We start from the raw sequence: 26,179 nt of genomic DNA on the forward strand, positions 1-26,179 counted from the left end.
TTTTTTTGAACTGCATCAGTAGTGAATGGCTGGTTAACCGTTGTGAATAACTTTTGATCACTCCGTCCCAACCTTTGGGTGTTCTGAGGGGTCTGCTCTACCTATGTTTGCTTTCTCTGACCAAGTTGTGAGCGTTGACTGTGAACTTTGACCGGGTCTTTTGCCGTCCTGTAATGGTTCATGCACCGTGTGATTGATGTGCCCAGTCCACTGTAGTCTCTAGAATAAGGGCCCTAATGCATGAGCTCTCGCTATAAAGCATGAGGAAAAAATTGAATAAAACAAACCAGATAAACAAAAATCATACATGTCGAAAATGAGAAAATACCTATAAATGAGAAATATAATAAATGGTAACATAGGTAGATGTTGTATATAGTTGTCTTTCTTTATTTCATACACTATTTGCTGCCAAGTTCACTGCATTAAGTAATGTCTAATTTTATACACAAAGCAATTATATTGACAATACAATACTTTAAGAAAAATGTGACAGAAATGTATGAAAAGTAAAAAGTGGCATTATGATGATTTTATAGAAAATAGCGTAATAGCAATGATGTTAACACAATGCTAGGTAGCTGCTCTGTTTGCATTAAAGTAACTGTCCAGTGAAAATCTAAATTTTAGAAGCTTATATTCTGTTTGCTCATACCCAAATAATGTTGTTGACTCGTCCTTTTCTTGTAGTTGTGAACAAATAATACATTAGAGAAAACCCACTCAGTTAAACCCCATCTCAAAAAATGCTTGATATTTGCTTGTAGAATGACATCCTCCTCCTTGGCCAGGACAGGTCTTTCTGTGATTTGTCCAGCAGCTTTTTCCTCCCCCCCCCCCCCCCCCCCCCCAAATTCTCTGGTGGGGAGAAGGAGTCTAAGGGAGACAGGCTCAAGAGGGTGCACAAGCAGCTGGTGTTAACAAACAGGACAAACACCTATATAACAACTATCAAGCCAGTCACTTCTATTTCAAATGTTGTAGTTTGTAAGAGTTGGCCTGCTGGCTGTTTAGAAGCAGTAAGCTAGCATGCTAACATTAGCTATCGAGATTAATTTAGCTAGCTGGCTAGCCAACAAGAAAGCAAGCAAAAGTAGATCCTCCACACAACAACCATCTCACTGTTCCCTTCTATTTTAAATCCTGTGGTTTGTAACTAAAAGTTGGATGTCAAGAGGAAACCTAGTTTGCTGTGATTGACTGATATATGTAGCAGCAGTTAGCTAGCTAACTTGCAGTAGCGCCTAGAAACCACAAACAAAAATACAGGAATAGTGACAAAGCAATGGACAGACAATGGACAACACACACTTGTAAAATAATCGGTCTGCATTAATTGCTGTTATAGTAAAATTCCCTAGGAGCTCCATCATGTTTCCAAATCTTGAACATCCATACTAGCTATTTGCTAGGCTGTGTGCAGCCCTGCCCCATGTGGAGTTGGTAGCTAATTTTTATATCCAAGTGTATGCTTCCCCCCCCCCCCCAAACCCCTCTGTTGTTTCCACTCAGGCCAAGCAGGGACACATAGAAAATCAGCTTTTTAACATCCTTAATTATCATTTTTTGGAAGGACATCTATTTCATTCATATTTTAATTAAAGGTAGACTCAGCGATATGACATAGATGCAGAAAGTAAAGAGCATAGTGGGTCAATTTCTGCAACAACTAAGAGCATTGAAGCGCGAGGCTCAATTTCTCTGCTGTTTTGGTCCTGTGGCTACCACGCTGTACAGTGTACAAGCACAGATACTGTGTGAGAGCGAAGTGTTGCATCTCGCTCATCTCAATATCTCCAGTGCTGCTCGTGGCAACGTCATTTCACTGAGTCTACCTTTAATTTTAGGTAAATATTTCATATAAATCTGGAACGCAGGACAGAGACTTTAAATGTTATCTGGACAATCCCTAACACTATCTCCACATGAGGTGGTGCAGGGATATTACTTTGTGTCATATCAGCCTCTTGCACCTGTTCTACATGAGAGTCAGATCATCTCTGCATGGATTACCTGTCCTTTCTGCCTCCACAGGGAGCAAAACAAACAGAAAATAGAGCGAGAGAGACCTTCTCAATAATCAGGCTGTTTCCATGCCAATTCTAATTGTTGACACCTTCCTAAATTTTTGGACCAAATACCCCCCAAAAAATGGTTTAATGGCAAATATGTTTTTTTGCCCATTACAGGTAATAAATTCATGAAAATTGACAAATGAAAGAATGATGCTGGAAAGTGGCTGTGTGTCAAGGGGAAGTAGGATTAGTGGAGAGAGCTCCTCATGCTTTCCCCACTTTCATGTTTTACCTCCAAATTATGTTTCAGGAAGTTAAGTCTCTAAAAGGTGAAAATAAAACAGTTCTCCCTCCATGACCTTGACAGATGTGGCTGCTGGGAGATTTGTTGTAGCCCTCTCCTGTCTATTTCAGTTCATAGTATTGTAGAGACAATTCTCCAAAGTCCAAAATGATACATCAAGTTATATTATTGTAAAAGACAATGCTCTTAAGTTAACAAATGTAAATATACAGTATTATTTGGTAGTAGAATACAGTCAAAATGGAAATGACTTTCTTGGCTTTCCAATAATATTGTGTCTATTAAATTGCATGACATTTATAATACAACATGGACATAAACTTACGTTCATATAGCTTCAATATATTTTTGTTATACCTTGTGTACACTTTTGTAACATCCTCCCCCCCTTTTTATTTCCCACCTCCTGACTTGGATACAGTAGTGGTCCATCCTTTTGGACATATTTTCATTTGTCACAGCTCATTTGCCCTGACAATGACAATCAACCTCCATTACCCACCTAATGGAGCGGTGGACCCAACGTACATCCAGTACTAGTCCTTAACAGATGGTAAGGATACAGACAGAACTCTACATCAGCAGTGTTTATCCTCCCCTCCTAGCCCCAGCCCCATGCACTGCAAATTAAGACTAAACTTGAGTTCCTAACAACATTCAGTTCCTATAGTAACATTCCTAAAAGCAGAAGGACATCCTCACCAGCTGTATACCACCCACCCTATAACCATGCTGCTGTGTTGGCCTAATGTTCATTTAGGGAGCATCTCATTCTCAACCCCAAATAGTGGCGATATAATGCTGACTTCTATACAGTACATTGGTCCAATTGGTCAGCAAAAGAGAAAGCTACAACAGAATGAACCAGTGTGCCATGCAAATAGCCTTAGAATAGATATCAGACGGCACATTACACGTTGCTTAGTTGTTTATTTCATAGAATAAGTCTCCGGAGACTTGAAGAACCGCAGAACAGAAGCTAATGCCAGGCTTTCTGCTGAGGCTGCAGAAGGAAACACATTTCTGCCATCAGGCCACGTGAAACAGATGCTACAAAACTGTTTCATTTAAAATACAAGGACAGCATTAAAAGCTCTTTACATTAATTCATTTACACAAACTGAAGATAGGCGACTTGCGTTAGAAACAATAAACTACAATAAAAAACCTGCAACATTTTTTAAAAGATTATACAATCCCCAAGTACGTTTTTTTTTTACAAAGAAGGATGCCAAATTCTACGTTGCAGAGCTGACCTTGGCATGAGGTGATGTGAATGTCAGCTCTTGGCATTTGCAATCAGGAGGCAATTGTTTGGCGACATTACGTGGCATTTAACCAAATTTCAGATAACAACATGAGGTTAATTAACTAGTTCTTTGCCAGATATCTTACACTTTTAGAAGTGTAAAAGTAAATATTTAATGAGACATTGTTTTCCTCGAAATTGGAAGACATTTATTTATATGGGCCAATGTCTTCTTATATGGCTGTTGGTAATGGTGGCTATCCAATATCCAGTATCCACTTCGCTCACAGGGATCATTCTATAGGGACCACCCATCTACCATGAATCATTCATCTAAGGATGCGTTTACACAGGCAGCCCAATTCGGATCTAATTCAGATTTGTTTTGACTAATTTGTCTTTTGATCAATCAGATCAGCTCGGTTCTATTCCAGCAATATCAGAATTGGGCTGCCTGTGTAAACACAGCCTTATGTCAACAGGAGTCACACTAGTTCAAGGCTTAAATTTCCATTCAAATGTTCTGCTTGGTGGACTTGATGTACAGTATGTGGGGACAGTGAGTAGCCATGGAGGCTCTTCAGACAGTTCTATTCCAACATGGTATAGGGAAGGAATGACCTTTCCTTATTTTTTATTTATTTGTACCTTTATTTAACTAGGCAAGTCAGTTAAGAACAAATTCTTATTTTCAATGACAGCCTAGGAACAGTGGGTTAACTGCCTTGTTCAGGGGCAGAACAACAGATTTTTAATTTTAACCTTGTCAGCTTGGGGATTCGATCTTGCAACCTTTCGGTTACTAGTCCAATGCTCTAACCACTAGGCTGAATAGGTATAAACTCCAGTCTACCTTCCACAGGGAGGCAGGTGATGCCTAGAATGAATAAGGCCTACAGAAATGTTCTAGCTGAATTTGAAAGCCTGACAGCTTTCACAGGTACTCTAGGGATAACATATGGGATTTCTTAGATGGTTCAGCTATATCCAATAGTCTCAAGTGGTTGCTTACTGTATCTGACCATTGTTTTTTTCATCACCACATTGGCCAATAAGGGAGACATCAGGTAATGTACAATATTCACATGTTTCTGCCTGGTCAAAAGCCTGAAAAGAAGCAGACAGAGTAATTAAAAAACAGACCCTCTATTTATTCCTGAGTATACTGTATGGGTGATAGTGTGGCGGCTAAGATTTGCATTTTGACCTTCTTGAGACAATTACAGGTTTGCCCTTTCTCCAGTGTGGCTGTCCAGTGACAGGAGAAAGACATCAAATGCCACCAGCTTGCACCAGCTCGTGTGTAAGAGGTTGACAGATATCCTTTTAGTCTCTTTCTTACTGACAATATTATCTTAGGGCAGAGTGATTTTCAAATGTCCATACTGTGTTTTAGTCTATGAAATGAAGGGTAAAATTCATACCTAGAAGTCAGTGGAGGCTGCTGAGGGGAGGACGGCTCATAATAATGGCTGGAAAGGAGCGAATGGAATGGCAAAAATATAAACAAAAATATAAATGCAACATGTAAGTGTTGGTACCATGTTTGATGAGCTGAAATAAAAGATCCCAGAAATGTTCCATACGCACAAAAGCTTATTTCTCTCAGATTGTGTGCACAAATTCGTTTGTATCCCTGTTAGTGAGCATTTCTCCTTTGCCAAGATAATCCATTCAACTGACAGGTGTGACATATCAAGAAGCTGATTAAACAGCATGATCATTACACAAGTGCACCTTGCAGTACGTCCAACCGACCTCACAACCACAGACCACGTGTATGGCGTTGTGTGAGTGAGTGGTTTGCTGATGTCAATGTTGTGAACAGAGTGCCCCATGGCTGTGGTGGGGTTATGGTATGGGCAGGCATAAACTACGGACAACGAACACAATTGCATTTTATTGATGGCAATTTGAAGGCAGAGATAGCATGACAAGATCCTGAGGCCCATTGTCTTGCCGTTCACCTGTCGCCATCACCTCATGTTTCAGCATGATAATACACTGCCTCATTTCTCAAGGATCTGTACACAATTCCTGACAGCTGAAAATGTCACAGTTCTTTCACGGCCTGCATACTCACCAGATATGTCATCGATTGAGCATGTTTGGGATGCTCTGGATCGACGTGTACGACAGTGTGTTCCAGTTCCCGCCAATATCCACCAATTCGCACAGCCATTGAAGAGGAGTGGGACAACATTCCATAGGCCACAGTCAACAGCCTGATCAACTCTATGCGAAGGAGATGTGTCATGCTGCATGAGGAAAATAGTGGTCACACCAGATACTGACTGGTTTTCTTATCCACACCCCTACCTTTTTTAAAGGTACAGTATCTGTGACCAACAGATGCATATCTGTATTACCACTCATGTGAAATCAATAGATTAGGGCCTAATGAATTTATTTAAATTTACTGATTTCCTTATATGAACTGCAACTCAGTAAAATCTTTGAAATTGTTGCATGTTGTGTTTATATTGTTGTTCCATAAATTTGATACCATTCCAATAATACCGCTCCAGCCATTACCACAAACCCTTCCTGCACAATTAAGGTACCACCAACCTCCTGTGCAGACGTTCATGATACACTGGTGTCATTTTGAGATTAGGTTATTTTGAGATTTATAGCAGATAGCTATATTCAACTGAAGCAAGTTTGACATATTATGAAACATAATTCCCAAAGTAAACTCAGCAAAAAAAGAAACGTCCCTCTTTGGACCCAGTCTTTCAAAGATAATTCGTAAAAATCCAAATAGATCTTCATTGTAAAGGGTTTAAATACTGTTTCCCATGCTTGTTCAATGAACCATAAACAATGAATGAACATGCACTTGTGGAACAGTCGTCAAGACACTAACAGCTTATAGACGGTAGGCAATTAAGGTCACAGTTATGAAAACTTGGGATACTAAAGAGGCCTTTCTACTGACTCTGAATAACACCAAAAGAAAGATGCCCAGGGTCCCTGCTCATCTGCGTGAACGTGCCTTAGGCATGCTGCAAGGAGGCATGATGACTGTAGATGTGGACAGGGCAATAAATTGCAATGTCCGCACTGTGAGATGCCTAAGACAGGGAGACAGGGCAGACAGCTGATCGTCCTCGCAGTGGCAGACCACGTGTAATAACACCTGCACAGGATCGGTACATCTGAACATCACACCTGCGAGACAGGTACAGGATGGCAACAACAACTGCCCGTGTTACACCAGGAAGGCACAATCCCTCCATCAGTGCTCAGACTGTCCGCAATAGGCTGAGAGAGGCTGGACTGAGGGCCTGTAGGCCTGTTGTAAGGCAGGTCCTCACCAGACATCACAGGCAACAACGTCGCCTATGACCACAAACCCACCGTCTCTGGACCAGACAGGATTGACAAAAAGTGCTCTTCACTGACGAGTCGCGGTTTTGTGTCACCAGGGGTGATGGTCGGATTTGCGTTTATTGTTGAAGGAATGAGCGTTACACCGAGGCCTGTACTCTGGAGCGGGATCAATTTGGAGGGGTAGGGTCCGTCATGGTCTGGGGCGGTGTGTCACAGTATCATCGGACTGAGCTTGTTGTCATTGCAGGCAATCTCAATGCTGTGCGTTACAGGGAAGACATCCTCCTCCCTCATGTGGTACCCATCTTACAGGCTCATCCTGACATGACCCTCCAGCATGGCAATGCCACAAGCCATACTGCTCATTCTGTGCGTGATTTTGTGCAAGACAGGAATGTCAGTGTTCTGCCATTGCCAGCGAAGAGCCCAAATCTCAATCCCATTGAGCATGTCTGGGACCTGTTGGATCGGAGGGTGAGGGCTAGGGCCATTCCCCCCAGAAATGTCCGGGAAGTTGCAGGTGCCTTGGTGGAAGAGTGGGGTAACATCTCACAGCAAGAACTGGCAGATCTGGTGCAGTCCATGAGGAGGAGATGCACTGCAGTCCTTAATGCAGCTGGTGGCCACACCAGATACTGATGTTACTTTTGATTTTGATCCCCCCTTTGTTCAGGGACACATTATTCCATTTCTGTTAGTCACATGTCTGTGGAACTTGTTCAGTTTATTTCTCAGTTGTTGAATCTTGTTATGTTCATATAAATATTTACACATGTTAAGTTTGCTGAAAATAAACGCAGTTGACAGTGAGAGGACGTTTATTTTTTTGCTGAGTTTATTATGTTATATTCGACATCAGTAATTACCTGCACAGCGTGACTGCAATTAAACGATATGGAACATATTTTTAAGGTTGCTTTGTTACGTTAGTGGAACGCAGAAACCAAACTCGCCCATGTCTGAGAAAAATCTAGATTCACCAATCAAAATCCTACATGAACTATCCCCTACATTTTGCTTTGTCTTATTGGTTGAAACGGACCACAATCGTTCCTATTTTACTTCCGCGCTGTTTGTTTGAAATTTGTAAACTGACATTTCTGGAGAAACCAATCATCACATACATGGTGAATATGTTAAGTCCAAACGTTATTGTAGGAAAGGAGTATTCAGAATGTTTTATGAATTATATATTTTGTTTTGTGAAACATGCAATACTTGGCTAACTAGCTAGCAACGTAGATTGCTAGCTAACAGTAGATAGCTAGCCTAAGTTATGTGTTCAACGTCCCCGCTATCTCAGCTAGCTAGTAAACTAACCTATTTTCACCCCTGCAGGTGGAGAAGAGATGGAACAGGTATTATAACTATGTTTGTGTGTTGTCATGGTGGTCTCAAAGGGGGACCAAGTAATTTGATAACCCCATATAACGTTAGGTGTTGACTGGGGGAGGGTACACACTGTCACACACCGACAGCCTCCTGTCAAATAAAAGATGGAACAAGAGGAACGCTTAGAATGTATTTATCTCATCAGGAACAGACATGGTGGTGTGTATAGCCTAAAGTGTATAACATACTGAGGAGAGTCAGCGTTAGCCAGAGAGGAGATGGATAGGAAGAACACAAAAGCTGTGTTTCATTCAAGAGACAAGACATATGTGTTTCTGTGGACCTACAGCCAGTTTCAGGTAGAGCAGAGCTCATATTATGCGTTGTATGCATAAAAAAAATCCTACATCCTTTGTGTGTTGTTTTGTAATGGACCGTGTGATGTGGTGGTTTTGCTGTGTGTTTGGACCTAGCAGCAGGAGCAGACAGAGTGGGATGCTGTGAACAGACTCCTCCAGCACCATGGGTTCAAGCCGGTTCACTTTGCTGATCCTGTCGAGAATAAGAACCTTGCAGGTAATGGTTTAGTATGTTTTTGTATTATCTTCTTGTTGTAACATTCTGAACTGTCATATCTTAGCTAAATGTCTTAACTCACTTCTTGGATCATGTTGAACAAGTCTATAAAGAGGAGTGTTAATGCTTTAGACCGCTCAACATGCTACTGTCTGTCTTGTGTTTCTGTGTGTGCAAATGATTGAATAATTATTGGCTCTGGGTGTGCATTGTCTCGTCTAAGTTAATACTCAAACTCACCCCTCTGTGTGATGAGCCTTTTCCCAAATGGAAACCATTCGGCGCACGCATTGCTCATGTTCTGCTTATTGGCTCTTCTATTTCCAGTAGGCTGCCAGACAGGGTCTGAATGTTTCTGGCTAGTTTTCTCAATGTTATTTAGTGAGGCACTGGTCATGGTACCCAAACAATATAGGTCTATAAGTTAAAAGAACTAGAAGGAAAATGGACAATAAGATATTCTACTTTAATGTGTGTCATCTTGCTCATAGACTTGGTTCTTCTGGAGAAGAAGTCGGCCTGTGACATCAGGACTATGCTGCGGACGATGCTTACAGACTCGGAGAGGAGACAGACCTTGATTCAGGAGCTCATCCAGTCCAACAACCAACTTAAGTAAATAGTTATATACAGTTGAAGTCGGAAGTTTACATACACCTTAGCCAAATACATTTAAACTCATTTTTTTCACAATTCCTGACATTTAATCCTAGTAAAAATTCCCTGTCTTAGGTCAGTTAGGATCACCACTTTATTTTAAGAATGTGAAATGTTAGAATAATAGTAGAGAGAATAATTTATTCCAGTTTTTATTTCTTTCCTCACATTCCCAATGGGTCAGAAGTTTACATACACTCAATTAGTATTTGGTAGCATTGCCTTTGAATTAGTAACTTGGATCAAACGTTTCGGGTAGCCTTCCACAAGCATCCCACAATAAGTTGGGTGAATTTTTGCCCATTCCTCCTGACAGAGCTGGTTTGTAGGCCTCCTTGCTCGCACACGCTTTTTCAGTTCTGCCCACAAATTTTCTATAGGATTGAGGTCAGGGCTTTGTGTTGTCCTTAAGCCATTTTGCCACAACTTTGGAAATATGCTTGGGGTCATTGTCCATTTGGAAGACCAATTTGCGACCAAGCTTTAACTTCCTGACTGATGTCTTGAGATGTTGCTTCAATATATCCACATAATTTTCCTACCTCATGATGCCATCTATTTTGTGAAGTGCGCCAGTCCCTCCTGCAGCAAAGCACCCCCGCAACATGATGCTGCCACCCCTGTGCTTCACGGTTGGGATGGTGTTCTTCGGCTTGCAAGCATCCCCCTTTTTCCTCCAAACATAACGATGGTCATTATGGCCAAACAGTTCTATTTTTGTTTCATCAGAGCAGAGGACATTTCTCCAAAAAGTACGATCTTTGTCCCCATGTGCAGTTGCAACCTGTAGTCTGGCTTTTTTATGGCGGTTTTGGAGCAGTGGCTTCTTCCTGGCTGAGCAGCCTTTCAGGTTATGTCGATATAGGACTCGTTTTACTGTGGATATAGATACTTTCGTACCTGTTTCCTCCAGCATCTTCACAAGGCCCTTTGCTGCTGTTCTGGGATTGATTTGCACTTTTCACACCAAAGTACGTTCATCTCTAGGAGACAGAACACGTCTCCTTCCTGAGCGGTATGATGTCTGCGTGGTCCCATGGTGTTTATACGTGCGTACTATTGTTTGTACAGATGAACGTGGTACCTTCAGACGTTTGGAAATTGCTCCCAAGGATGAACCAGGCTTGTGGAGGTCTACAATTTTTTTTCTGAGGTCTTGGCTGATTTCTTTTGATTTTCCCAAACTTCTGACCCACTGGAATTGTGATACAGTGAATTATAAGTGAAATTATCTGTCTGTAAACAATTGTTGGAAAAATTACTTGTGTCATGCACAAAGTAGATGTCCTAACCAACTTGCCAAAACTATAGGTTGTTAACAAGAAATTTGTGGAGTGGTTGAAAAACTAGTTTTAATGACACCATCCTAAGTGTATGTAAACTTCCGACTTCAACCGTAGTTATAGAATTCATATTAAATAATTATATTTTTGATCATTTGAGACACTCATGGACATGCAGAACATTGCTTTTCCAGTATGTAGGAAATCTTACTTCTTGAAGCCTAATATTTTTGAACCCCCAATTATTTGATCCTGTTTCTCACCTCTTTAAACATTCCTCCATCACCTTATATGATTATTAGAATAATCTCCATGTCAGAAATGTTTTTGGCAGGTCTGTGGTTCATCCATCTACCTAATAATGTAGATCCATGATAATTTTTCAGCCAGCTGTTGTCACACACTAGTCTTGGTGGACATGAGTAGTAAGCCTAATACAGTGAGACAGCGAGGGGTAAGAGGTAGACATGGGGCCGGCTTCCACCAGCTGCTCAGCCAGCAAGTGTTAACCATTGGGGCGTGACAGAGGGAGATCACCTAGCCTGAACATCAATCTATCACCATGTTAAGCCTGTATGTCAGAGACCCTCTATTTAGCCTGGAATTTAATCTGATATGGTATTTTTTCCCAAAACATCAGTTCGGATTCCAGGCTACCTCACTTTAGCTTCTCTCCTGGAAAGATAATTGATGGTTTTTGACTGTTTTTCTAGGACAGGTTATTGATATATCTGACGAATCAATATATGATTGAAATTTGGATTTTATATTTCATATTGCCCAGGTGATCACTTGAATAATTATGTATATCCTCTTAACCATAATTTCCTGCGAAAGATCTTCTGTTTGATATGTACTTACCCCAATTAGTTCAATATGGCCCTCTTCAATTTATATTATCCAATTAAACAGGAGCGCGGCAGGTAGTTAGCGGTTAAGCACGTTGGGCCAGTAACCGAAAAGTCGCTGGTTCAAATCCGGAGCTAACTAGGTGAAAAATCTGTCTGTGCCCTTGAGCAAGGCACTTCACCCTAATTGGTCCTGTAAGTCGCTCTGGATAAGAGCGTCTGCTAAATGACTAATGTAAATGTAGGATTACATAGAATTTAATGATCTTATTGTATATTCAAATGGACTATTATCTAGCATTTAGTAAGGGTTAATTGTGTGTCCCAAAGGAATAGTAGCAATGCTTCAGTGTGACATTTCTGTCTTTGTGTTGCTTTACAATTATTTGTATCATAATCCATTAGACCTGCCAGCTTTAAGTAAAGTGTTACCGATGTTTGTTCCAGAGAGGAGGCTCAGCAGCACGTTAGCCGCGCTGCCCGTCAGTCCCAGAGGGTGTCCGAGTTGGAGGGAGTTCTGGACGGGGTGAAGAGCAAGCTGCAGGACCTGGAAGACAGTTACATTGGCAAGGCCGCGCAGCAGCACAGCAAAGTGCACCAACTTCAGCACGACAAGAGAGATGCACAGGTAGGTGGTGCCCTGGAAATAGCAAGGGCTGGTTTACCGGCAGACAGATTAAGTCTCGTCCTGGACTAAAAAGCGCTTTCAATGAAGATTCTCTATTCACCATGCTTTTTAGTCCAGGTCGAGGCTTAATCTGTGTCTGGGGAACTGGCCACAAGAGTTGGGCACTAATGTTTTTTTCCCCCAACAGCACATGGTATCCCCTGATTATACTGTAACTTTCTTGTTTGTCTTTTCTTGTTGTTTTGTTTGCCTGCTCTGCCGCTGGTAGAAACGCTGCCAGGGCCTGGAGCAGAAGCTGTCTGAGGAGAAAGATGTGGCTTCCCAGCTGCAGCGGAAGCTCTACTTCACCGTGACAGAGGAAGAGAAGCGGGTTGCTAGGCAGAACCAGGTGTTTCAGCAGATCCACAAGAGATCAGCTCGGCCCAACTCACCAGTGGACCAGCAGTAAGATAAACCGCTGCTGTCGTTAAGACCATAGATTAGGATTCATAATACAGCATTTTACCCTTGCTTTAACTAAATTATTACAGATTTATGGCTAGGAGGTTATAGGATTTCAAATGCCTTTCTTTTCTATCAGGGTGTTGGATGTAATTGACATCTATGAGGCCCAAATGGAACAGCTCCGCGATGATATCAAGTAAATATTGTATAGACAATCTTATTTTCAATGTCTTGCTTCATTTTTATGACAACGCCCTTTCTCACTGTAAGACTAAAGAAAAGTAGACGGATGTCACTAACCAACCTTTACTTCTTCCCTCAGGTCCCTCAAAGGAGAGTCTGGGGGATCACAAACATCTGACCAATCGCAGAGCAGCATGAGAAGCACCACCGGGGTCTCCCCCAATCACAAAGCTCTCCTGAAGGTGACTTCCTGTACTTTTCTAACACGATGAACACCAGAACTCTTCGTGGTTCTGGATGACTTGTCTTGAACAGTGTAACGACTGTCCCTCTTCCCCACAGTCCATGATCATGATCTTAGTTCCGAATCTTACTTCTCCCCAATAGTCCTATCAGGAACAGTTAAAGGACAGCAAAGCGCAGAGGGTGGAGCTTAGGAATGAAATTCAGCAGTTGAAGCAAGACTTGGAATCTAGGCCCACAGTGAAAGAGCTGAAGTCCTACAAAGAACAACTGAGACGCATGGACAAACTTATTCAACAGAATAACATGAGGTGGGAAAACATTACGCAACTGTCATTCTTCTTGGATACAATGAGCACCACAGCTTAACCTCCCAGTTAACCCCCTTCCTTACCTTAACCTAGAGCGCTGCCTGTCCTATTGGCAGTCATATCATCTCCTTTAACTCCACCACAGGTCTGCTCGGGAGTTTAAAGAAGAGGAGAGTGCTGCTCTGAGTAACCAGGAGGTGGCGAAGGCAAGGGCCTTGGCTGCCAGACACGAGAAGGTACTCCGTTTATCTCCCCTTGTCTAAAGCGGGAGCGAGTATCAACTCACTTTACTTTGTTTTTGATTCAGACTTTGCTGGACTATTTGCCTTGCCTGACTTTCAGGTTCTGAATGACATCAGAGCGGTTTTGACTACTTCCGGGGCTCCACTGAGGCTCCATAGAGCGAGGCCATCAACCAGCCATACGCTGTCCAACAGGGCCTCGGAGATGGTCGAGTTTGACGAACTCCTCTCCACTCTGGAGATGTGGGCTGAACAACTGGCTTCACTGAAGGTGAGAGCTGACTGACTGTCTATAAAGCGCATCTAACATGTATGCAGCCAGGTCCAATGGTCCAGTGTCAACTTGCCCTGTCACTGAAAGCCAGAGAGTTTAGGAGCTCTTCATATCTTCAACATCTCAGTTTTCTGTGATATGTATGGCTAGAATAGGCTACTTTAACCACGTCTGTTTACCATTGTCTCTAGTCCAGAGACCCATGTCTTTACTTGTCTCTCTCTCTGTGTGCTTAGGACCTGCACTGTGCCCTGAGTAAGTTGATGCTGAGACTGTTACCATGGCAGCCAGCAGGCGCTAATAGTCTTATGGAAAGTGTTCGAGTGGAGGACCTTATGCTATTGGTGGACACTCTGCTAGAGGAGACCAACTCTGGGGAGGATAAGGTTGGTAGTACTGGCTTACAGCAGTGGATGGAGTAACCATGGAAATTACATCTCAACTTTAGATAAGGCAAAACATTATACCTCGGATCATTTCTCATGTACAATGTTTGTGATACAGCGATATTCTCAGAATTCTCCAATTATTTTTCTTAATAAAATAAAAAGTTACGTTATGTGTATTGGTGAAAGCTGAACTCTTTATGTGAAACTAACTCTAACCAGGTGTTGAGGAGCCCCACTAAGAACACTCTCCAGTCCATGGTGTCCCACTTCCAGAAGCTGTTTGATATAACCTCCCTCAGCGGGGTGTATCCACGTATGAACGAGGTCTACACCAGGCTTGGGGAGATGACCAACGCTATGAGGAACCTGAGGGACATCCTGGCCCTGGGTAGGACTGTCTGTCTACAACTCATTTTAGCTATTCTACAGCACAATTAGGGAAAGGGGGATACCTAGTCAGTTGTACAACTGAATGCCTGAGTTACAGTTCATACAAGGAAATCGTTCAATTGAAATAAATTCATTAGGCCCTAATCTATGAATTTCACATGACTGGGAATATAGATATACATCTGTTGGTCACAGATACCTTAACTGCACATTGTACAGTGGTCTTTTAGTGTCCCCAGCACAAGGTGCACCTGTGTAATGATCAGCTTCTTGATATGCCACACCTGCCAGGTGGATGGATTATCTTGGCAAAGGATAAATGCTCACTAACAGGGATGTAAACAAATGTGAGAGAGAAGCTTTTTGTGCGTATGGAACATTTTTGGGTTCTTATTTCAGCTCATGATACCAACACTTGACATGTTGCGTTTATATTTTTGTTCAGTGTACTTGGTCGAGGGATGTTATTCCTTTCCCACTTCAAAATTTAATTTCAGATGACAGAGCGCCCCCTAGTGAAGTGGTAAACCAGGTAGCCAGTCTAGTCAACTCCCCAGAGGCCACGGTTGGCCAAGAGCTCCACGTCCTCCTGGGAACCAGTGATATTGACAGGTACCAGCAGCAATCACCAGAATGTGTTTTATTCTGTGTAACGTTGTCTTAATGTTATAAAATTAGCCTACTGCCTGGGGTTGAATATGTGCTCTTGTCAGTATTATTTTGAAGGTAAAGGAACATGAGGAGTTCTTCCCTGCATTCTACTTTTTGGTTCAGGAGCTGCTCCAGACTCTAGGTGAGGAGACGTTGCCATCCAATAATGCATTTGTTTGAAATCGCTTACTGATCATGTGGTTAGTAAGTCTATTTTGGTTGATCTTTCAGATGTTGACTGTCTGGATGACATCATGCCCGTTCTGAGGTCACTAAAGTCAAGAGCAGAGTAACACTGGTGCTTTGTAATTATGTAACAATGCCTTTGTTTTGTGTATTTGCTGGAGTGATTTTATGGAGTTCTACTTTTGATATGTAAATAAACCAGATTAATTAATACCTCTTCCAACAACAATATCTCTTCAATTTATTAGTACAGTGAAATAACGACATGTTACCGGTATGTATGACAAACGTTTTATTTTTTGGTGATATAAACCCTTCTCCACACCTAAGAACAAACCTCAGTTCATATGAGTTAAGAAAAAAGCTGTGTACAAAAAATATTGCAGAAAAATGCTTAAATTACACAGCCAAGTTATTTTCAAAGCTATCCTTTGAGAGGGAAAATACGTCTGGCAATTATCACAATCATTCCACACACACGACATACTATTTTTAAGCCGTAAGGCCCAAAGAGGTGTGGTATATGGCCAATATACCACGGCTAAGGAATGTTCATATGTACGCTTAGCCGTGGTATATTGGCAATATAGCCCGAGGTGCCTTATGTCGAAACCATTTGACGTAGTGTTCTATTCAGAAAGGTCATTGAGCAAAAAAAAAAAAAACATGGTTTCACTCTTCAGAAATTAATTCCCATGTCAGCAGCTGCTTCATTCTTTAGCATTTGAATAAAATACAAGGAAGGTATCTGTGGCAGTAAGGCACAAAGGCATACAATAAGTGTTTAAAAAGTAATACCTCAGTGATTGGAATGTAACGCATGCGTGGATATAACGTAGCTCTGGTCGTTGGTGCGCGTTCCTCCACTAATGTAACATGAGGTGAGGAACGTCCTGGACCAGTGCTAGGTATTACTATACATGGAATCCATCCAGAAACACATGAGTCTACAATAATAATGCATAGAATAAATATCAAGCTATATAATACACACTAGTGGTGAACAGCATATTTTAAAAAGACATGCAAATATATATTCTATCTGCAGAATTAAAGTTGGAACAAGTTCAAGTCTCCACATTATCTGCTATCCCAGTAAAGTGAATACTCAAGACAACCCGGTAACACAACTAATTCTGAGATTGGACAATTAAATACATCTTGAATGTCAATGTACTGTTGACCATCAAACAAATTGTATTTCTGTTTGGTGTGAAGTACAGTATTTTCAATGATAACCCTAACCAGACCTTGATCATTTGGCACCCTCTAGCTGTAGAAGTGAAAAGTAAAGTAATACAAAGGGTTACCAGTTAAAAAGAGAATTGTCAATACTCTGGCTGGTATTTGACAAACAACATTTGTGAGTTGACTAAGGCAAACAATGACGACTATCGGTGAATGTATTCCATTTTGTATTTATTCGTCTTCTGTCTGATGGGAGGGGGTCTTTGTCCATTTTATTTCTTCACATGAACCCAGAGCTAAAGACCCAATGAAAAAGAGGAAATAATTTAGAGATCTGTGTCACTACATCATAACACACATCTATACTCATTAACTAAGCTTTCCTATCAACTGTCAAATCAATAGTTTCCTCTTATCTAAAAACACAAACTGATGCTTTCTTTATACCCTCCCTATCATCTCACTGACTTCACAGGTTTCTGAAGCAACTGTTGTGGTTTTGGTTAGTAGCCTCATCACAAGTTAACTTAACATCCTTAGCTTCCATCTCTAGGCTCCTGTCAATCAGAAATACAATCACACTGATGAACTAAAATGACTGTTCATCAGTCCAGACAATATACAATTCTGGTATACATTCATTTTTGTTAGTCTCTGCACATGCATCATAAAATTGAGAGGGGGAATAAGTTATGATTGAATTAGGATAGATTAATGTGTAATAGAGCTTTGAGCTGTCCAAAACATTTCAGCAATAAACATCTTGGAAGGGAATTAAGCGGCCGTCCTGAAACTTATTTTACAATAGCATCTTACTTTTTACGGTCTTTGTCCTTCTTGAGGTTGGCGTTAGTGTTGAAGGGCTGGCCTTGGAGCAGCTCGGCAGCTGTTTTCTTCTTGCTGAAGGTGTTGATCTCGTCCTCCAGGGACCTTCTCTTCTCATCCAGCTTGCTCTTCTCCTCAGAGTGCAGTCTCTTCAGCTGCTCAAACTTACCTTGCAACTGAGGGAAAACATCAAAGTCAAGTGTTTTTAATACCTCGAATTTCTAGTGCTTTTCTAAAAACCCAGCAGGAGGAGCACTGCCAGAGCCCTGCAAAATGACCTCCAGCAGGCCACAAATGTGCATGTGTCAGCATATGGTCTCACAAGGGCTCTGAGGATCTCATCTCGGTACCTGATGGCAGTCAGGCTACCTCTGGCGAGCACATGGAGGGCTGTGCGGCCCCACAAAGAAATGCCACCCCACACCATGACTGACCCACCGCCAAACCGGTCATGCTGGAGGATGTTGCAGGCAGCAGAACGTTCTCCACGGCGTCTCCAGACTCTGTCACATGTGCTCATGTGCTCAGTGTGAACCTGCTTTCATCTGTGAAGAGCACAGGGCGCCAGTGGCGAATTTGCCAATCTTGGTGTTCTCTGGCAAATGCCAAACGTCCTGCACGGTGTTGGGCTGTAAGCACAACCCCCACCTGTGGACGTCGGGCCCTCATACCACCCTCATGGAGTCTGTTTCTGACCGTTTGAGCAGACACATTCACATTTGTGGCCTGCTGGATGTCATTTGGTGGGCTCTGGCAGTGCTCCTCCTGCTCAAAGGCGGAGGTAGCGGTCCTGCTGCTGGGTTGTTGCCCTCCTACGGCCTCCTCCACGTCTCCTGATGTACTGGCCTGTCTCCTGGTAGCGCCTCCATGCTCTGGACACTACGCTGACAGACACAGCAAACCTTCTTGCCACAGCTCGCATTGATGTGCCATCCTGGATGAGCTGCACTACCTGAGCCACTTGTGTGGGTTGTAGACTCCGTCTCATGCTACCACTAGAGTGAGAGCACCGCCAACATTCAAAAGTGACCAAAACATCAGCCAGGAAGCATAGGAACTGAGAAGTGGTCTGTGGTCACCACCTGCAGAATCACTCCTTTATTGGGGGTGTCTGGCTAATTGCCTATAATTTCCACCTTTTGTCTATTCCATTTGCACAACAGCATGTGAAATTTATTGTCAATCAGTGTTGCGTCCTAAGTGGACAGTTTGATTTCACAGAAGTGTGATTGACTTGGAGTTACATTGTGTTGTTTAAGTGTTCCCTTTATTTTTTTGAGCACTGTACATTCATGGAATATGAAAGATCATTGAAGATGGGTTTTCTGTGATGATTTCCCCTGCTAATGATTAGTTACAAATCATGAGTCTTTGAAAGCCACGTCTACACCTATAAGTCTCTTGCTGACCTGTATAGCATGCTGTCACAGTAGGACACGGTGTGTGTGTGTCCAGTACCTCTCTCTCAGCTTCCTTCAGCTCAGTCTCCTTCTCCTTGACTCTCTGGACAAACATCTGCCTCATCTCCTCCTCTCTCCGCTGCAAATCTCCCAGGAACTCGTGACGCTTGGCTTCATAGGTCTCCTGCAGGCTGTAGACCCACACGGTTTAAAACTAAGTGTACAGCCTCCTCTCGCTGTGTAATGTTAAATGTTTTTCCACAGACCTTTTAATCTATGCATCTCATCTGGTTATCACAGGCCCAGAATTATGAGAACCGTGCGCGCACACACTGCTCTCTCCGTACCTGACTGGCTTGCTCTCTGGGTTCGTGTCTGTGAATCCCATCTCCTCCAGTTTGCAGCGGCGGTAGAGCTCGTAGTGGCGCGTGTGGGTCTGCTCCCTCAGGTCCTCCATGTTCACACAGATCAGCATCTCCCTCAGCTTCACAAAGTCACAGTGGTTCTCATTCTCCACTGAAACAAGACAGACCTTTACCTCCTGGCATTTGTACTGCAGAGCCATAGACACGTCACTTCAAAGAAAGCTGTAAGCCTGAAGCCTACACGGTAAAACAGGTTTACCTACCTTGCACCACACCCCAGGGATACTGCCGAGCTTTGACCATTTTATTTCCAATCTTCACCTCCTCTGAGCTCCCCACAACAGCAAAAGGCAGGATACCCTGACATTAGCAGATAGATCATAGAAGACACAGAGTACATTTACATGCACATTAAATCAATATTAAAGTGATTTTGGCAGTAGGTTAAGTATGGCATTAGTCATGTAAACACCTTACTCTGCTGATCTTAAAATCAGAGTATGGTCAAAAATCAAAGAAAGCATACGCTAGGGTTGGACGGTATACCGGTATTGATACATGAACTGTTTCTCTTCTTCTATAACGTTATTTCAATGTTTGGTTTGTTAAATGTGATATGTGACTCGTCTCTCTCCCTCCCTTACCAATATGTCGATGATAACGATGCATTTTTCCACTTTGCTTCTTAATATAAATATAAATCAAATATATGTGTATTTGTCACATCCACAAGCGTTCTATAATGACACTATTAGTTTGTGTATATTACTGTCTGCAAACAGAGTTTACCTTTACTTAGCAATTTTTTTTTATTGTTAGCCGCTGGCTAGCTAATAAATTTACTGAGTCAGAGCAAACATAGCTAGCTAATACACCCTGATACCAGTGCTGTTGTAGGCCTAAATCAGCATGTTTTGTATTTATTTAATTGAATATCTGAAACAAACAATATACTTGCAGTGAAGCCGCTCAACAACTACATCATACCGGTCATCCAACAGACTCCCATTCAGAGCGACACACAGAAGCATCCAGGGTCAATGCCCTGCTCAAGGGCACGTTGACAGATCTCCCACCAGGCCAAAAAACGTGAACCCGAACCCTCCAAGATCCCCCCTACAGTTCCCCAATAGCTGTCCCTCAACCATTCGAGACCTCTCCTACAGTCCCCCCCCCCCCCCAAGAAGAGAAATGTAAAATACAATCAATTCCATTCTCCACCCCCAAGAACCCCCCCAATGCACCAACAACCAAGAGAATGAACTAAAGACAAAAAAGACAGAAGAAAACAGCAAACATTTTAAAACACAAAAACAACTAAAATCATAACAGCAATGCCTACTGTATGTTTGTGTGCATGTCTGGCACTATTACATGTATGCGTGTGTTCTTGTATGTGTTTATTTGAATGAGTGTGTGTATATGCATGTGTACAAACACCTGCACGGCATCAGCCTCAGGCAAACCGGCATTAGCTGTAAAAACACTGCCCCTCAGTGTCATTCAAACATACTTTTTATTATGTTTTATTTAGACTTAAAAAAAAAAAAACGTATCTCCCGCGCAACAACTCCAGTCCCGCGCAACAACTCCAGTCCCGCGCAACAACTCCAGTCCCACTTACCTCCAATTCCACATCCCAACCCTCAGTTTCCCTCAGCCCATCCCATCTATCTCTGCTGGCCACCCTCTTCGGGTTTCTACGCAACACATATCTTTCAACTATGCTGTGATGGTTAACGTACAATTTCAATCTATCTAATCGAATAGAATCCAGATTGCGAGTTGAAGATAAATACTTTTACTAAGAGTATTAGTATATTAGTAATTGACTGACCCGGTCTCTCCAGATCTCCTAACAGTACTATTTCTAGGGTCAATTTTAGATCAATGCTATGCATTTTCAGGCATTCCTGAACCGGAGACCAGAAAGAGGCTACCTGAGGGCAATACCAAAACAAAATGGTCTATTGATTCTGTATCCTCACAGCAAAATCTGCAGAGCTTTGATGATTTTATGCCCCAAATATTCAAAATTTCGTTGGTGGCGAGAATTCTATATAATAATTTTGGCTGAAAAGCACCGAAGTCTTGAATCTTGCGTTTTATATATCAACTCATACACCCTGTACCATGGAATCGGTACATCAAAAATCTCTTCCCAACTAATTCGCAATCTGTATGGCACAGTTGTCAACATCCTGGTACTCAAATTAAACTGGTATACTTTCCTATTTATGCTATTTTTATTCCTCCGCCAGTTTTGATCCTTATATTGGGCAGACAGACCAGTTCCCTACCTCCTCCCGCTGCCACCTCCATTTTTGGGGTAATGCTGTAATCAATTGGTTGTACTCTTGGATTGAGCAGACCTTCCCGTACAATTCTGATAACTCCATGAAGGACATAAATCAGCATGTTGTTTGTGCAGCAGTATCTTCTAAATCAGAGAGGAATAGGCGAGGTATGAATGTTATCTGCGCATGTGCTAGCACCAGCCGAGCGAGCCTCCCTACTTAGCGTGAGAAGTGAGATCGGGAAAAATGAAAGTAGGAATATTTGAAGTTGAAGTCCGAACTTTTTCTAAAAAAGAACATGTCGCTGTCGTCGAACATTTATTTTTATTGCATATTTTCTGTATTGATCAAAGTCCCATCAGGTAGCCTGATTTCTGATGTGTCCGTGTAAACGGGATTATTAGGGAAATCGTTCTTCTTCCAAAGCATGTCAATGTTTTCATCAAACTATCCACAATAATCGTGTTACTGTGTGCATGTATCCATACTCACTAAGGTGCACTGTCTAGCACAGTCAAATTCACCACTGTAAGGAATGGAATTGGGCAGAGAGCCTGAAAGACACCAAGGGAATGTTCTACAACTCACATTCATGGCAGTGTTGATCTTGGAGACGGTCTCGTCGTCGGTAGGGAACTGGTAGATCTGGACACCGTTACTGACCAACTCACTCATGATCTTGATCTTAAACTTGTGGAGCTCGCTCTTGGAGATCGTGTCTGCTTTGGCGATGACAGGAATGATGTTGACCTACAAAAAAAATACACAGTTTGTCTAATAAATAATACATTTTCTTTCCGAATTGACATTATTCCCTCAAATCAAACAGGACATATCGTTCATTTTACAAGTAGAAACAAATTCCCTTTTGTGAAAGAACAGTACTGTAAAACATACAACTATGGGGCTCCCAAGTGGCGCAGCGGTCTAAGGCACTGCATCTCAGTGCTAGAGGCGTCACCACAGACCCTGGTTCGATTCCAGGCTGTATCACAACCGGCCGTGATTGGGAGTCCCATAGGGCGGCGCACAATTGGCCCAGCGTCGTTAGTGTTTGGCCGAGGTAGGCCGTCATTGTAAATAAGAATTTGTTCTTATCTGACTTGTTTAGTTAAATAAAAGGTTAAAAAAGAAAAAACATACAACTAAAGCACAGTCAGGACAGACTTCTGTGATTGCCCAGTGGCTGAACTAAGTCAACATTCCGCTTTGTCAGACTTGTTCAGTCCTGTCACAGTAACACAGTAGTAATTACTCATCATGCAACTCCCAGTTTTTACCAACCGCCATGACACTTACTAAACTGCCCAAATACTCTATAACACTAAATAAAATGAAAAACACTCCCTTAATTAATTCTACATTTAAACACAACAACAATTATGAAAAAAAGTTCATATTTATAGACTAATGCTGTAGAACTGTGCCAGAACAAAAAATCAAAAGAGAAAAAAAAATGCAATAGTGACAGCTTCTTTTAGTTTTAGGACCTCACCTTGCTGTCCAGTTTCTTCATGGTGACCAGGTCCAGGGACTTGAGAGAGTGTCCTGAAGGGGCGATGAAGTAGAGACAGGCATGGATACGGGAGTCGTGGTAGTTGTGGAGGGACCGCTTGATCTTCAACTCTTCCTGTAGATACGACTCGAACTGGGTGTCAATGTAGTCCACAACATGCTGGTAGCTGCCGAAGGAAACATTCAGAGAGCAGATATTCCAACAGAAGTTGCGTAGCATATGTAGTAAAACAGGTGATTTTGTGGTGGATCAAAAGACAAAATAATGTGCTTTGTTTTGTCATTCAGCATCAGGGTCATATTCGGTAAAGCATAGGATACGGTAGCAAAACGTTTACGAAACACTAAAACAAAGGGTTTAAGTTATCGGACAAGTTCTGTTAGGTTTGGTGCCTAATGAATACGACCCAGGTATATCACGACTGCACTTCCCTCACCTCTCCTGCTTGTTCATCTGGTCCCCAAAGCCCACTGTGTTGACGATGGTCAGCTTGAGTTGCACGTTGCTCTCCTGCAGGTCATAGGTCTGCGCTCGCAGCTTCACCTTGGGCTCGAAGTGAGACGACTCAAAGTTCTCAAAGTTAGTGTTGAACAGTGTGTCCATTAGGGTGGATTTGCCAATACCCGTTTCGCCTGGATAGTGAGGGGAAATACTATTCGCTAATCTTAGTGATAACATTGCTTGGTACATTTTAGGTCAAACTTGAGGAAAATGAAAAATACATTTTAGACAGTTCCAAAGAATGACATTGAGGATTCTCGGCACAAGTCCAGAATAAATTAATTGAAATGAATTAAGAGGAAATGGGCAATTTCTTTCCCATCTAAAAAGGGGATACTGGTCTGGTGGCTGAACTTTTAATGTAACATCACAACGTTACTTACCAATACAGAGGATATTGAAGCAGAAACCTTGACATGTTGATTTGTTGACCAGCTGGTGAGGTAGGCTGTCGAAGCCAACATGGCCAGACAAGGACAGGGGCCGGGCATTTTTGTCCTGTTATAGGGAGACATAGCCTAACATTAGGCCATCTCAGTATATGACAATATCTGACAACAGCTTGGACTGGTTAACCTAGGTAAATAATCTTATATTTCTATGTTTTCATTGTGTGTACACTACTTACCCATACAAGGCTACATGTTCATTTGTCTACAGTACACGCAAATATGTATCTATGTCTATGAATGACACCCTACCTGACCTGTCCCTTACTTTACTGACACTGATTGTGGATAGACCTGGAGATGGCAGATCAGTTTCAGCAGCATACATTTGGCTAGATGTTGTAGCTAGCACACAAAGTTAACTTTCACTGGCTGCCACATCGGCAAACTAACCCATGCGTTGGCAAACTAGCTAGACAGATCGCGGCTCATTTTGTTCTATGTGCATTTCATATATTAATTCTTGCTCAAAGGGCGTAAACAAGTTCCAGCAGTAAAACCCTGCTTTTTAGAAACTCTGGTTGGAGTTACGCTGTTAGACACATAGCTAGCTGGATAGTGAAAAAGTCCAGGTCGTCTTATTGCAATCCTGCTGTGCAGACGGTCAGATCTCACAACGCCCAGATAAGTGTTTACCTTCCAGGAACACGCAGCGCGACAGCAATAAAGACGAACTGGAACGTAACCATGCTAACTAGCAAGCTAAACGTGCCGTAAGTTTTACAACTGTAGATATACATTATTTAGCGATTGAATTAAACACAACAATTACCCCCTGAGCAACATCCGACGTAGTCATCTCGGAATAAAGCAGCTAATAGCTACAAATACTAACAGGCTGTAAAGAAAATAGGCTCAACTAAAAACGTTGAAAAATCGACTACCTACGTAGCCATGAAAGGAATGTAGGCTTGCACACTTGTTTTCATGGCTGGGGAGACACGAGTGACAGTTATGTTTGTGTTTAACAAAATAAACTATATATATATATATTAAGTACTACATCTTCTGATTTTGTGGTGTGTATTCATCAAATTCTGAGTACAGAGTAGTTATTTTGAACTGCAGGATTGTTAGTTACTATATAGCGACCCCCATAGAACGAATGGTATAAACCACTTTTCCGGAAATTCGTTGGACATACATGGTGTGAAACTAAGTAGACATTTTGGTTCTTTGCGCGACTTTGACTGACCGACCACTAATATAGATTTCAAAATGGCGTTTCAAGGGTCACAGTTTCCCAATGGTGGTTGCTAGGAGGCGTGGACAGAGATACTTTTGAGGAGATGGGGAACGCCATTGGAATCGTATTAACGCTCATTGTGTACGTTGCCCATGCGTCGTCTAAGAGCCACGCCGGCCCACGCGGTGCATTTCTGGGACGAAGGAGTGAATGGGAGTCGACTGGGCGTTAACTCAAAAACACAACATTAGCATGCATTTAGTGAACAATAAGTATTTTCCGAGATGTGAGATAATTAACTTGTTCTCTGAAATCGTGAAATTACGGACTTAAGGGAAATAGGCAGGTTTCTCGACTCATACCCTGATTTTCAGAAGGGATTGTGAGAAGATTAGTTTTGCAACCACGTGAAGCAGCATTACAAGTGAACGCGATCGTTTGACATTCTGCTGTTTGGGGCGTTATGCCACGTTCAAGATAACTCGGAAAGAACGAGCTCCGACTGGGAAAATTGATTTGAACAGCCATCCAATTCGGAATTCCTACTCTTCCTAGAGCTCTGACTTTCCGACCTTAAAATACAGATTCATTATTTGACCTAGTATTTTTCCGAGTTCCCGGGTGTTTTGAACGCTGCATTATACCACAGACATTGAGCCAGATATTAAACCGGATGTATAAATGTGAAGCATCCGGTTGGCGTTTCCACTCACTACCAAATATGGTGATGCGAGGAAGCCCAGTGGCCGGCACGGTGAGAAGATGGAGTGAGATGGATTTTGGCCTACATTCTGCTAATTTTCTAATCGATGAAACATTTGATCCCCATACAGTTTTATGTTTCCAAAACTATAATCTATAACAAACAGAGTGGACTGCGTTTTGCAGACTTTACCCTTTGCCAAAGTAAA

At 42.1% G+C, this 26,179-nt stretch overlaps 2 protein-coding genes across 6 annotated transcripts; one reads left to right on the forward strand and one right to left on the reverse strand.

Moving 5' to 3' along the window:
• The first annotated feature begins 7,940 nt into the window (after positions 1-7,940).
• Positions 7,941-15,780, forward strand: cep70 (centrosomal protein 70). 4 transcript variants are annotated; one of them, XM_038979647.1, is made up of 16 exons: positions 7,941-8,031; positions 8,243-8,262; positions 8,710-8,812; positions 9,304-9,427; positions 12,048-12,228; positions 12,497-12,672; positions 12,809-12,868; positions 12,995-13,097; positions 13,243-13,409; positions 13,555-13,645; positions 13,752-13,922; positions 14,162-14,311; positions 14,534-14,702; positions 15,202-15,316; positions 15,418-15,497; positions 15,587-15,780. In XM_038979647.1, the coding sequence occupies exons 2-16, from the start codon at positions 8,254-8,256 to the stop codon at positions 15,646-15,648; spliced, it is 1,761 nt and encodes a 586-aa protein (XP_038835575.1). In that variant the 5' UTR covers positions 7,941-8,031; positions 8,243-8,253; the 3' UTR covers positions 15,649-15,780. The 4 variants fall into 4 exon arrangements, with proteins under 4 accessions (XP_038835575.1, XP_038835576.1, XP_038835577.1 ...); XM_038979648.1 differs by having other exon boundaries at positions 7,942-8,031; positions 8,713-8,812; XM_038979649.1 differs by lacking the exon at positions 8,243-8,262 and having other exon boundaries at positions 7,948-8,031.
• Positions 15,781-15,818: 38 nt separating this feature from the next.
• LOC120033351 (septin-10-like) lies at positions 15,819-24,980 on the reverse strand. 2 transcript variants are annotated; one of them, XM_038979652.1, is made up of 10 exons: positions 24,855-24,980; positions 24,017-24,131; positions 23,569-23,764; positions 23,112-23,298; positions 22,205-22,366; positions 19,583-19,679; positions 19,302-19,470; positions 19,013-19,145; positions 17,546-17,730; positions 15,819-17,025 (listed from the first exon to the last, which is right to left on the reverse strand). In XM_038979652.1, the coding sequence occupies exons 1-10, from the start codon at positions 24,879-24,881 to the stop codon at positions 17,010-17,012; spliced, it is 1,287 nt and encodes a 428-aa protein (XP_038835580.1). In that variant the 5' UTR covers positions 24,882-24,980; the 3' UTR covers positions 15,819-17,009. The 2 variants fall into 2 exon arrangements, with proteins under 2 accessions (XP_038835580.1, XP_038835579.1); XM_038979651.1 differs by lacking the exon at positions 24,855-24,980 and adding an exon at positions 24,351-24,640.
• Positions 24,981-26,179: the final 1,199 nt, after the last annotated feature.

The sequence above is a fragment of the Salvelinus namaycush genome, chromosome 40 (assembly GCF_016432855.1).
Source record: "Salvelinus namaycush isolate Seneca chromosome 40, SaNama_1.0, whole genome shotgun sequence".
Classification (NCBI taxonomy): Eukaryota; Metazoa; Chordata; class Actinopteri; order Salmoniformes; family Salmonidae; genus Salvelinus; species Salvelinus namaycush.

What these genes read in the sequence shown, in the direction of transcription:
- cep70 (XM_038979647.1), top strand. An exon ending in AACTCACCAGTGGACCAGCA is followed by an intron (nt 12,673 to 12,808) that starts GTAAGATAAACC and finishes CTTTTCTATCAG; the next exon opens with GGTGTTGGATGTAATTGACA. An exon ending in GGAGCTGCTCCAGACTCTAG is followed by an intron (nt 15,498 to 15,586) that starts GTGAGGAGACGT and finishes TTGATCTTTCAG; the next exon opens with ATGTTGACTGTCTGGATGAC.
- LOC120033351 (XM_038979651.1), bottom strand. Translation starts at nt 24,410, where the DNA reads ATGTATGCTGCTGAAACTGATCTGCCATCTCCAGGTCTATCCACAATC. An exon ending in CTTCAATATCCTCTGTATTG is followed by an intron (nt 23,765 to 24,016) that starts GTAAGTAACGTT and finishes CTCACTATCCAG; the next exon opens with GCGAAACGGGTATTGGCAAA. An exon ending in TGAAGGAAGCTGAGAGAGAG is followed by an intron (nt 17,731 to 19,012) that starts GTACTGGACACA and finishes GTTTTCCCTCAG; the next exon opens with TTGCAAGGTAAGTTTGAGCA.